This window comes from Haliotis cracherodii, unplaced genomic scaffold (assembly GCF_022045235.1).
Source record: "Haliotis cracherodii isolate W230 unplaced genomic scaffold, xgHalCrac1.p SCAF_9, whole genome shotgun sequence".
NCBI lineage: Eukaryota > Metazoa > Mollusca > Gastropoda > Lepetellida > Haliotidae > Haliotis > Haliotis cracherodii.
Window position 1 is genome coordinate 32,242,863 of NW_027266343.1, and position 13,719 is coordinate 32,256,581.

A 13,719-nucleotide genomic window follows, 5' to 3' on the forward strand; every position below is an offset into this window, starting at 1 on the left:
CAAGATGACCTCATAGCTAAAAAAAATAAGTCTTGGTTCTCAGGCACCAACTGCGTCATCATAAAGTCTGACGCACGTTTCGTTTTAAGTTCCATTTTCAAAAATTTTAAAAATCTGTAAATATTCTGCGTCAAACAACCCCGGCAATGGAATGCAACAATACATACGGTATGAACACAATGATTTTGCCGAAATTATTGTAAACAAAATTTGGTGACATACCAGCTTGAACAACCAAAAAAACACCAGTCGGCCGCACTACATTTTCGAAAACATTGCCTGAGAACTAATTCTTTTATATTTTTAAGCCTATGACACAATATTTTCATGAACTGAGTTTGTGTCGATAGTCATGTTCAGTACCAGGACTGTTTAGTGTATTGTGTGTACCCTGTGGTGTGTATCGTGGGACTAGATCATGTTTGTTGTCTAGACGTGTTGTTGTTTATGTTGACCCATACAGAATGTTTTGCAGTAGCATCCCTCCATCTGGAAGTCTGGCCCGTGTTGTATAGCTAACAAGTCATCATTTAAGAAACACTGTATAGCCTTGAATAGATGCTCAAAATGTGTTTCGGAGACGTCTTACACCCAGCATGTATTTCTTAAAAACAGTAAACACTTCTCATTTCCATGAAGAGGGGATGTGTAATTTGAATAAAACATGTCTGGTTTGCATTTTTTAGGATAATGGCGTTCGTTTCAATCTGACTTTTGAGTTCCTAAAGGAACATCCATGTTTCGACATAAACGCTTCACAGTCCATTTTCTTGTCTCTTGATTTTGAGCCTGCATCTATTCAAGGATTTACGGTATATGAAGTGTTCACTGCCATCAGCCTTTTGTTGTTATATCAGTAATGACATCACTTGTGACATCACTTGTGACATCACTTGTGACATCATCATGAACATCATCATGAACATCATCATGAACATGGGCAAGGGAGACATCATGGCGCTTCAATTGAGAACAGTTTCACACTTAATCTGTTAACCATTATGATTAACAATGTCGATGTTTCTTTTACTTTTGAGTCGAACATATTCATGTTCTGACAATATTACCAGGTGCCTGTCACATGACCTTGTAGCTAGACCGTAAAGGTGGAATACAAGTTTATAGATTAGAGGAGCATGTAATTGTTCGATGTTGCAAGGTTGTGTGGGATATATTGGATGTATTTCATTTTAATAGTATATATATGTACTTATATTGGATGGTGTATATGAGGACATTTAATTGTATTTATATTTCATATGTATTAAGTTGTATAAATTCCATTTTAAGTTTTCACCCTAGTCTAATTTCAACAAGTCAAAATGTATAACTATATTCACAATGTATGTCTGCTGCATGAGATGAAACAACATACACTGTGTAGAAACACAAACCACCTCGTTGTGATCCATATCAGCTATCTGCATGAAGACACACCACCTGATTTTTTTGTGAATTGTACAATGGATCAGCCTCGTAAGGATTAAGTGACCGACCTTTTGATATTCAGCAGGGTGATGGGGGAAGGGATCTGGATCACCTACAGCTTCAAAACCAGCTATTTTCTACAAAAGAGGTGAGGTGAAATGGGGTTTAACGTCGCGTCCAAGATTATTGCACTTACATAACGATGTGCATGTACGTGTGTGTGTGGCTGCTTGTACTAGTCCGGACTGATGCTGATTTATAGTGCTAGCTTACTGAGATACCATGCCGCAGTTTAACATCAATACCCAGCTCAGACACAGTATACTGACTCCAACCGACCAGTCCTTGTTTTAGCCCCTTAATGCCAAGCGCCAGACTGGGTAACAACAAGAAACATCTTTTAACGTCTTTTGGTATGACGCGGCCAGTGATCGTACCCGGGACCTTCCGCTCTCCGGGCTGATGCTCTACCACTAGACCACGGGGGCGGTCTTTTTTAATAAGGACTATGAGCCTAAATAAATATTTAAGGGGTGCAACTGTATTTTTTGTGGCTGACAATTTCTTTTTTCAAAAGTTTGAAGCATAGTTCATTTTCAAGCATTTTCTGGGACACATCTTATTTTTTTCGATAAAATCACTGCCCCAAATATGAAATGGTCGGTCCCTAATGACATTGTGATACAGAGGTTTATATTGGTGTCACATGAACAATTGTATCTTTGAGACCATTACATTGTTATCTGGTAATAGCTGATTTGTTGGCAGTTGTAAGTTGAAATGAGAAGACGATTTATTCTTTTTTTATGTTCTCCTTTTGACCAATATTTTTCACGCTGTAATAGACGTAATTAGCAACCCTTCCTGGAACTGTCCCCACTATACAACCCCACGCTTACTCTCTTAACCTTGCTTCAAAGCTGATCAGGTCTGGTGTATACTACTCAACATTTGCTAAGGATCATAAGTCATCTTCAGTGAAAGGGCTGGTTCTTAGCAAATGGGTAGTATAGTTAAAAATCCTTTGGAACTTGTAATTGCAAAACACAGTCTTCCTGTTTGACATTATATTTATATTTTTAATCATATTTGACCTATCAGTATTGAAATAGGCGTACGGTACACGTTGTAGGATGAGAATGAAAACATTTGTTTTCCGGTCCACCTGAAGTACAGTGTCGCGTACATTGACGAGGCAACACTGACGAAGCATCTTTTCTAAGCCACATCCCACCAAGCATCTCCTTTGGCGCCAGCTGAGAATCCACCCTGGTTGTTTCTGTCAGCACCATACCCATGCTCGTTGGTGCCACCAAACTGGTAAATGTCCAAGACATGTATTGCTTCGAACTTTTCTCTCGCATAAAACTGAAATGCTGTTCAAAGCAGCTTTTAACCATAATCACTCACTCTTCGTGATGTAAGTACTGTGAACTAACTACGTCTGTTACAGTTGTTTTTGGAAACAATAACATCAATCTTATTTGTTATCTTGTTTGCACACATTTTCATGTTATTTGCACTGCGCTGATGCTGGGGACCAAACAATGTTACGTTTTTTAATATAATTATTTGATCATTTGTCTCGTGAGATCAGATTTGTTTGTTTGTGTAGGATGAAGGGTATGTTTGTCTCTTGAGAATCTCATCCTGGCCATCGTTTCACAGTTACAGAATGGGTTCATTAATTGATCGTTTTTCATTAATTGTACTTCAAATCCTTTGTACAAACGTTTGTTCTTTTAGGCTGCACATACAGTTGATCATGTTTGGTTGTGTAAATTGTTATCAAGCACTGCCGAAAGATTTCTGTGTCTAGTGTATCACGTGACGGATATCTCACAGTGTAGGCAGGCGGGACACCCACCAGTGGAGAGAACATAGGGATTTATCTAAACCTGATTTGAAGCCTGTGTTTGGTCTTAAGTCTGCAGCAAATGTCAGTAAAAATTCCAAACTTAGATTTAAACATTCCCCAGTTCATGCTGTTCTGGCTGTGTAAGGTGACCTGTATTTCTCTAATAATGGGACCAATGTGAGGCTTTAATGCTCAGTTTAACTTTATTGTATTGTAAGCAATGTGAAAATATCTCTGAATTTTAAAAATGTGAACTTTAATAAAATCGAACAAAATAACATTTCTTTCAGTTTCCCTGCCAAGGGTACTTAATTTGGAATCCTAAATGAATCCATGTACCGTATTGTACATAATAAGCACCCAGGGCGCTCTCAAAATTAGAAATAGGGGGCTCTTATTAGAATATTATTTGGGTGAATAAAAACAGAGTTCAAAGACTGTTGATTTCGTGGTTAATGCTGACAGCCTGAAATGTTTATATACGACAGATATATTTTTCCAGAATTTAATTGCCCATAATTAAGTGTGCATATAACACCGAGTGCATATTACACACGAATATGTTTAAGTCTGGTATATATTGTTCAATCGGAAGGGGTGCTAATTGGGATCGTTCACTTGCCAATATATTAGCAAATAGTAGACACAAAAGAATGGTGTTTGAACGAGTTGAATCAATTGTTACGTGACATCAATCAAGCTGATACTTGCCATGAAATTACTCATATGTTCTTTGTGCTAGAATGTTTTTGTACACTTTTATAGTAGTTATGCTTATGATACATGAATGTACATTCATTTTGAAGACTTGAAGAAAATGGAGATACCAATGAAGTTCATCATAGTTGAGACATTTTACGATTAGAACCATATTGAGCTGGTAGAAAGCTGTTTTTGATTGTAGTATTGGACTTTTGAGTAAAGATATCACAGGTATAGAAGCTCACCTTTATTAGATCTTTTCTAATTCATTGTCATTATATATTGTTAATGACCTCTAAAAGTCAATAAGAGATATAATATACATTCGTCCTGCTTTTTGTAAATTTATCACGACAACTCAGATCATAAATAACTAATTTCTATGTTCATTTATCAACTATATTAACCATGTTTGTACCATCAACGTGGCTAATGATAGAACGGATATCTCCACATTCCAAAACACAAAAAGTACAACTTTATGAATAACAACTTCTGGTTTATTGCAAACAGCAACATTTCGATGTAGATTCTTACACCGTTATCAAGCTGAAGTGACAACAACCTTACTTACTTACTTACTTACTTTGGAGATTTAACGTGCGCTTTCCGACTGATGCGTATTTCGCACAACAACCAAGTGATGAGAGGTATATATATGTGTGACATGTTGTGATAAGCAGATTAACACTGACAACAACCAAGTGATGAGAGGTATATATGCATGACATGTTGTGATAAGCAGATTAACACTGACAACAACCAAGTGATGAGAGGTATATATGCATGACATGTTGTGATAAGCAGATTAACACTGACAACAGCCAAGTGATGAGAGGTATATATGCATGACATGTTGTGATAAGCAGATTAACACTGACAACAACCAAGTGATGAGAGGTATATGTGCATGACATGTTGTGATAAGCAGATTAACACTGACAATAACCAAGTGGTGAGAGGTATATGTGCATGACATGTTGTGATAAGCAGATTAACACTGACAACAACCAAGTGAAGAGAGGTATATATGCATGACATGTTGTGATAAGCAGATTAACACTGACAACAACCAAGTGATGAGAGGTATATATGCATGACATGTTGTGATAAGCAGATTAACACTGACAACAACCAAGTGATGAGAGGTATATATGCATGACATGTTGTGATAAGCAGATTAACACTGACAACAACCAAGTGATGAGAGGTATATATGCATGACATGTTGTGATAAGCAGATTAACACTGACAACAACCAAGTGATGAGAGGTATATATGCATGACATGTTGTGATAAGCAGATTAACACTGACAACAACCAAGTGATGAGAGGTATATATGCATGACATGTTGTGATAAGCAGATTAACACTGACAACAACCAAGTGATGAGAGGTATATATGCATGACATGTTGTGATAAGCAGATTAACACTGACAACAGCCAAGTGATGAGAGGTATATATGCATGACATGTTGTGATAAGCAGATTAACACTGACAACAACCAAGTGATGAGAGGTATATATGTGTGACATGTTGTGATAAGCAGATTAACACTGACAACAACCAAGTGATGAGAGGTACATATGCATGACATGTTGTGATAAGCAGATTAACACTGACAACAACCAAGTGAAGAGAGGTATATATGCATGACATGTTGTGATAAGCAGATTAACACTGACAACAACCAAGTGATGAGAGGTATATGTGCATGACATGTTGTGATAAGCAGATTAACACTGACAACAACCAAGTGATGAGAGCTATATATGCATGACATGGTGTGATAAGCAGATTAACATAGACAACAACCAAGTGATGAGAGGTACATATGCATGACATGTTGTGATAAGCAGATTAACACTGACAACAACCAAGTGATGAGAGGTATATGTGCATGACATGTTGTGATCAGCAGATTAACACTGACAACAACGGTAACAGATAACAAGTAGTTAACACTTGGTCACTCCAGCTTGATAACGGTGTAAGTGTCTATATAGAAACGTTACTCTATGCATTTACTCAGAAGTTAGGCACCATTATTTAAAGCCATGACATCAGCACACCTTGATAGTGTCTAGTGAGCTAAAAAATATTTTTCAATATTCAAGTTAAAATCGATTCTTTTCAGTACTACAAGACACCTTACAGCTTTACTTTATTTTATTTCAGCCACAGGCCAGTTATTTATTATTATTTATGTTAAATGCATGTTTATGTTATTTTGTTGAGTAACTTTCACATTGCCAAGCATGGAATCATTAATGTATATCTGGAGATGTCTGTGTTCGTACTGCAGTGTTCAACACCTGATGTTAGTCAATATTACTTCCTTGAATATAGAAACCTGACAGTCATGTCAAACTATAGGAATGGCAGAGTCTCATAGATCAATCTCTGCCACAATTAATTTACAAAAAAAATTCTATTTTTGTTCTGTTACACTATGTATGTGTTCCAGAGAGGTGTCATGAACTGAAGAGAGGTATGACAGACAATTGCTGCTGTTTCTGTAATTGTTTTAAAATGTTAATATTTTCTAAAAATATTTTCATGAATAAACGTTTTTCTGTTGAAATGTGTATTAGTTTGCTCTGCATGTTGTATACCGGATACTACTCAATAAGGGCAGTCGGGTGGCCTAGTGGTTACAGCATTCGCTCGTCATGCTGCAGACCCGGGTTCAATTCCCGACGTGTGAAGCCCATTTCTGGTGTCCCCCACCGTGATATTGCTAGAATATTGCTAAAAGCAGCGTAATACCAAAACCAAACTCACTCGCACTAATAAAGAAGAAGAGAAGTCACGATTTTGTCAGATTAAGTTCTTCTAAACACACCATGGATGCCAAGACTTACGAAGGATCAGAGAAACACGACTTTGGGATGACTGCATGCTGGCTAGACTGCATGAATAGTTGCCAATGTTTTCAATGTCCATGTGAGAACCATCTACAGATTACAGCAACAATACCAGGTAACAGACAGATTGCAGTCTTCCTAAAGCCTGGTTTTTCTGATTCTTCGTACAACTTGGCATGGCGCTAGTATCGATACAAAAATGTTGGATCCACGTATTGGGTGCTGTTTTTTGGAAAAGGCACAAGGAATTTTGACTTTCATGGAAAACATTCAGGACTTTGTACTTTGGGTGTTTGTTAAGCTGTGCTTTGGCGAACCATTATATCCATATTTGTATCACTTTTGGGACGTTAACATTAAATTTGGATACAAAAACGAAATACCTCCAAAATATGCATTGATATTTCAATAGGAAACTTTCATGAAGCATTTTTATGAAGTGATGTTTCTTTTGTGGTTCAGTGCATAACTAAAAATAATGTTCAAAGTGATACCTGGCACAGTTGGCCTTTTCAACCACTTGTTTATGACATTATTTGTTAAATATCTCATGGTGGAACAAATATTGTGAACGATCAACATAATATTGCAGTGAAAAGCATGTTTGTGTTGATCTATAACAGCACTCAAGAAATCAGTAACAACACCTTAGGCAAAACACCTAAAATGCTTCAGCCTGTGCTATTGAACAAATAATCTGGGATCAAGCTAAATTTAGCGGATTCTGGTTTCATCTTGAATTAATAACATCAACATGTAAGATTTTTCAACACAAAAAATAGTTTATTAATTTTCCTCTGTATCCATGACTACAAGATGGCAGCCACTGACTATGTTGTTGTTTTGTTTGTTCGTTGGTTGTTTAACGCAGCACTCAGCAATATTCCAGCTATATGACAGCGGTCTGTAAATAATCGAGTCTGGACCAGACAATCCAGTGATTGATATCATGAGCATCGATCCACGCATTTGGGATACGATGACATGCATCAAACCAAGTCAGCGAGCCTGACCACCCGATCCTGTTAGTCGCCTCTTACGACAAACGTAGTGGCCTTTTATGGCAAGCATGGGTTGCTGAAGACCAGTTCTAACCTGGATCTTCATGGGTAACTGACCAAGCTGAGTAATATTTACCTTAGTATGTACAAAATAGGTTCTGCATGTTCAATTAATGTCATCAGTGTCAAACACTTTAGCTTACAATATATCGCAATCTAGAGAGAAAGCTGTATCGCAATACAAAGATTTTGCCACTACACAGCCCTAAATCAGACTATAGATGAGGTAGCATGCCTGGACAACAGTATTGTCTCTGGAACACAATGATGTTTCTATGCTATCCCAATCACATCATTCTGGGAATATCTCCCATGTAGTCACATTAACATCAACTCACTACATTCTGTCTGTGTTCTCCCGACTTCCCAGGGCAAGGGAGTTAACTGACTATAAAAGTCCAGTTTCGACCCTTGCTGAACTAGGCTGGAATTCCGCTGGAGTTATATTTGTGCTGGACTAACGTGTCTATGCATAGTCCAATCAAAATTGCGTAACGAACTAGACATCCAGTTTGAAAAACAACATTGATTTCAACATGCAGATCTCATTCGACTGAAGGATTTGCAAAGCATGTGTTCCGCCAACTGGGCGTTGACAGATATTTTCCAGATCTTTTCATGTTTTTAATCAAGGTGCTTAGGTCATTTGATGCACTTCCTCAGGTAAGACCTGTTTTATTTCAACATAGATCTTGACTATCGATCTAGGTGCTGCCATTTTGTTTGAAACAAATGCAAGTGATATGAGAGATGGAATCTGATTGGTCAATAAGAGGGACATAGTAGGGACATAACTCGTAATAACCACTGGTGGCGCTACGATCAAGCCTGGAAATTCCAGCCTAGTTCAGCAAGTGTGGAAACTGGACTTTTATAGTCAGTTAACTCCATTGCCTCAGGATTTATGGTGTTCTCCATCAAAATGGCAACTCTGTACGGTCATAGGTGAGGTATTTCCCAGAGTCCTTCAGTGTGAGACCATTTATAACATCCATCAGACAGTTCACAGAGTGCTCTACGGTGAACAAGTTTGGGACACCCTTGTGGTAGGGGCGGGACAAGTCTGTGTCCACTGTCCCTGGGTGCAGCGCTACACAGATCACCTTGTTGCGACCTCTGCCAAGTTCAATGCTGAGGTTCTTTGTAGCCATGTTGAGGGCAGCTTTAGACATTCGGTAGCTGTACCAGCCTCCGAGACCTGAAGACGGAAACAATACTCGTCAACTTAGACATGTTAAGTGAGCAGGTAAGTACTAGCGCACTACTTATTCAGAAAATCATTCTGAATCATGATTGTGAGGGTTGCTGAAATTGTCTGACTTTGTAAGCCTGTCAAGTAAATTTTGCGTTTGTACAGTTCATTGACAGGTAAAACATTCCGAAAAAATCTAAAATGAAATATTTAAAAATTGGTAAACAAAATACACGTGACATCTCACTGCAATTTTAGCCTGTAAAAAGTGGTCTTTTATTATTTTTTATATTCAAACATTAACATATACAATTTGTCGAAAAGTTTACAAATTTGTGAAAATAGATGCACCAGCATGACTAAAGTTTAACATGCTTAACACCACAAATAAAAACAAAATGCAGAACACAAACTGCAATATTGTCCCTATACAGTTATAGACAAGTAGGCTTACTGAACAAGGAGAAGTGAATTTATTTTTTGAGTTCTCCACCCTGGTTACAAAACTCATTGTAGCTGGGAGAAACAGGCAAGGTGTTGGGATATGTGGCATAAGCATCCTGTGTTATTTGTGAGTGAGTGAGTGAGTGAGTGAGTGAGTGAGTGGGTGGATGGGTGGGTGAGAGAGAGAGAGAGGAGAGAGTGTTCACATCATTTGCAGCAATATTCTCACTCTCGGGAGGAAGGTGTTACATGTTGGATATTGACTGGGTCTTCGGCGTGACGAGCCAACACTTAAACCACTACCCTCCCTCCCCATGCATGTGTCCCATAGTAAACATGGCCCCACTCCAGTGTAAGACAACTCAATAAAGGATCTTAACAATGCTATCTCGGAAGTTCCTCAATTATATTTTTCACATACATTGAATATGTTTTGGGACTTGTTAAACACAAAATAGCTCTACGAATGATCCAGAAGTGCACATGCATTAACCAGTGTTCAAATATCTGATCCCCCGTGAAGACCCAGGTTAGAATTGGTTTTCAGCTACCCATGCTTGTCGTAAGAATTGTGTTCATTGATACACACGATGACAATCACTGGATTGTCTGGTCTATACACAAACCAATGTCATATTGCTGGAATATTGCTGATTGTGGTGTTAAACAACAAACAAAACAAATATCTGAATATATATATATCAAATAAATAGCTTCCACTTCTTTAAGACATCAAACTGATAATTTTCAAGTTAAAATCAGTAAAGAAAGGTGTTATTACCCACCATTATCTGTAATGGAGCCGACCTTGGCCGACATGTTGACCAGGACAGCAGAATGTCTGGCTTTAGGTTCCGCTGCTTGCAGCCCGAACACCCCCAGCCCCTTAGCCAGGAGTGGGCTGAAGTACTTGGTCATCAGGGTGGGCCCCAACGCATTGGTCATCAGGGTGACTGAAAGCCCCTGCAGCAAGAAAGTCTTATTGTGAATGACAGACCATATGTTTGTAAGACAATAGAGTGTATCCTGCATCCCCATGTAGACCAATTTCTGACAAAGCTGCATCCTCTATATCTCCAGGGCTTCGGTAAACCTACACTAACCCCTGGTGCATTCGCACAGTTCTTGCGATCTCAAATTACCTGCCCTTGATTTTCATTAATACCTTAATGACCAATCAAACGTTGAGGTAAGGGAAAAGAAGAATTTTAATGGACATGAAGACATTGTTTCCATCACAAAGATTTTTTAAGGCTTTCTTATGTATGTCAGTCGGTTTTCAATGTTGAATGTTTCGCTAACTCTATCATAATCAGTGGGACTGTCTGCGATGTTGTTGATATCGCCAACCCAACATTGAGGCTTGTTTGTCGCTCGCATTCTGATTGGTCTGTTAGATTGAGTAGCATAGCAAATCAAATTGCCTAAAATCAATGGTGGTTAATTTGATATCGCGAGAACCCCAGGGATGAATCCATGGGTTGGTGTAGCATAGACATGTGAACCCTGGAGACATGAAGACGACAAAGCTACTACATGTACTTGAGAGAATGTGCAATTAAATTACATGAAGCAATCATAAAATATATGACTTGTGCTGAGATTATCATCACAGATATTCAACATGTTCCAAAAATATGGGGGCACGGGTGGCCCAGTCGTCTAAGGTGCCGCGATTCGCAGTACAGAGTTGCGTCACTTGGGCACGCCAGAAACCTATGATTGTGGGTTCGAATCCTGGTTCGCCTGATTATGTTTCTAGGTTTGTCAGCACCATACCCATGCTCGTGGGTTTCATCAAAGTGGTAAACGTCTGAGACCTGCATCACTTCGGGCTTTCTTCCCACATAAAGCTGACACGCCGTGATATACCTGGAATACTGTTAAAAGCGGTGTTAAACCCAACTCACTCACTCCAAATATATAAAAATGCATATAAAAAAAAGACAGTCCTGAATTCCACTATTACCTCTGCGGATACATCCTTGAGACTTGTTTCTCCACGCCCGGACGGATGCAGCATGCCTGCGGAGTTGATGAGGAGATCCAGTCTGTCTGTTTCTCCAGTGATTATGCGTGATGTTTTTTCTATATCAGCCTCACTTGTAATGTCTAGCTGGTGGATGCGGAGCTGGCTCGGGTATTGCTGGGAAAGCTTTTGAAGATCTGTTGCAGAGTTTGGTGATCGACATGTCGCTATGACAACAGAGTCTGGACCACGGGCAAGCAATGTACGACAGAACTGAAGTCCAATTCCGCGACTCGCTCCTTGGACAAGTGATACAGCTGCCATGATGTTTAGCACATGCCTAACTTGATGAATCTAGGTATAATAAAAAACAAACTTATCTATAAGTAAATGACACATGGTCCCTAAACCTATACTACTCCAAAGAAAGTGACAGTCAGAATGTGATTTCTGATCATGCAGCCTCGAAAACGTTAACTCTGAACGATAGTTACGGGTTTAACGACTGTATCCATACAATCTAGACCATCTATTAGCCATTCCAGAATGTTCTTTTGTTCAGATTTCAAATTTGTAATCGAGAACTTGTCAAAATATGTTTCGAAGCGCCGTAAAGCACAAGAAAGATGCCTTCTGATTGGTCATTCCATTGGTCGGTCAAAGTTTGCACAAGGTCAGTCTGACGTGACCCGTAATGGGATGTCCTCAGATCTGTTTAGTGGTAGCGAGAACTAACATCTGATTTTAATGAGATTGGATTAACTATAGTAATATGAAAGAATTGGGCAGTTCTTAACCTCCTGTTAGTAGTATATGAATAGTCATGCATAAGTTTTGATAAAATAAAACCATAAGGAAACCCTTGAGTCTCTGAACTTCAGATGAGAAGCAGATGGGAGAGTATGGTGGTGTTTGCATGGTTCAAAATTCCTTGTATTAAAGTACTCATGGCAATGTAAATTCATTATGACTAGATTGATTAATGCCCTGTGCCTTAAAGGTACACTTAGAACATTGTAGAAATCACATTTTTTTAACAAAATAAGTTGTATAATTTGTATTACGTGAAGTCAGTGATAATTGTACTTTCACACAAGTAAAAACTGGACAATCATATGGAATATAGTGAACACAGGAACAGGCTTCCTGAACAGAATTTTAAATAGCCTATTTCATTTTTCATTGAAAATTATTCAGATTCTTCTGGTTGACATACTTAACATGCTCAAGTCTCAAAGGGCCCCAATAACATCCACAGGACTGCCCTTTGGCAGACTTGAAACAAAATACATTTATATGCCTGGTTGATAAAACATATGTTCAAGGGTCTCCAAGAGAGGCTGAACATTTACATGCAGCCTGGATTTGTTTATTGTGATTTTACTTATTTTATATGCATACACACAGTAAGTAATGTTCAATCAAGGTAGTGCTAATCAACTAATCAAGTAAATGACACTAATATAGATCAAACATCACATCAGACACCATAAAAATTTAATGGTACCAGATCGGTAAGACCTCTGATGACACACGGCCTGGAATCTTTTATTGTTGTGGCTGAATTACAGGGGAACTAATTTGTTACTTAAACTTCGATCACTTAAATTGGGTCGATTCTGCACAGAATCCTTTGCTTGACCACTTGCTTCAGTCTGTTGATTCAATATTTCAGATAAGATCATTTATTTCTGGTTTCGGGCGTCAAAATATATACAATTTATTACCTTGCTGCAGAGACCATGGTCGCTGTTACTAAGTATTCATTTTCATAAATGTGGCAGATATATGCAGAAGCTATTACACAGCCTCATTAGCTTTCCTTAATACGAGACAATGATTAAAATTCTAATGTGATTTTACTCATTACACACAGTAAGTAATTCAATCAAGTAACTGATACTAATTGGGATCAAATTTTAGTATGTCCTTCATATATATGGTCGAGCTAGTGAATGTTTTTAAGCTGCAATGTGCGATATTCCAGATGTGACTATTTTATTCCGGACATATTTGAATCAGATTATTATTATGAATGCTTTTGTGAGAAAAAACGCGGTTCTTACACCTTTCACTTGCCTGCAAAATACTTCGCTGCTGGGTAGTTTATGTAATCAACACATGGCATTGTTGACGGAAGTGACGTCCGCGAAGTGTGACCAATCAATAGAGAGGTAACAAAATAGACCAATCAGG

General features: G+C 38.4%; 1 protein-coding gene across 2 annotated transcripts; it reads right to left on the reverse strand.

Annotated features, from left to right (window-relative positions):
* Window positions 1-8,094: 8,094 nt before the first annotated feature.
* On the reverse strand, window positions 8,095-13,659 carry LOC139452719 (C-signal-like). Of its 2 annotated transcripts, none has more exons than XM_071234293.1 (4): window positions 13,603-13,659; window positions 11,524-11,877; window positions 10,340-10,517; window positions 8,095-9,116 (listed from the first exon to the last, which is right to left on the reverse strand). In XM_071234293.1, exons 2-4 carry the CDS (start codon window positions 11,845-11,847, stop codon window positions 8,836-8,838), a joined length of 783 nt encoding a protein of 260 aa, XP_071090394.1. In that variant the 5' UTR covers window positions 11,848-11,877; window positions 13,603-13,659; the 3' UTR covers window positions 8,095-8,835. The 2 variants fall into 2 exon arrangements, with proteins under 2 accessions (XP_071090394.1, XP_071090395.1); XM_071234294.1 differs by having other exon boundaries at window positions 13,592-13,649.
* Between the last annotated feature and the right edge of the window lie 60 nt (window positions 13,660-13,719).

Coding starts and splice junctions, on each gene's coding strand:
- LOC139452719 (XM_071234293.1), bottom strand. CDS start 11,847: ATGGCAGCTGTATCACTTGTCCAAGGAGCGAGTCGCGGAATTGGACTT. Junction 10,518..11,523: donor TCAAGGATGTATCCGCAGAG/GTAATAGTGGAA, acceptor TTCTTGCTGCAG/GGGCTTTCAGTCACCCTGAT. Junction 9,117..10,339: donor CGGCTCCATTACAGATAATG/GTGGGTAATAAC, acceptor TTCCGTCTTCAG/GTCTCGGAGGCTGGTACAGC.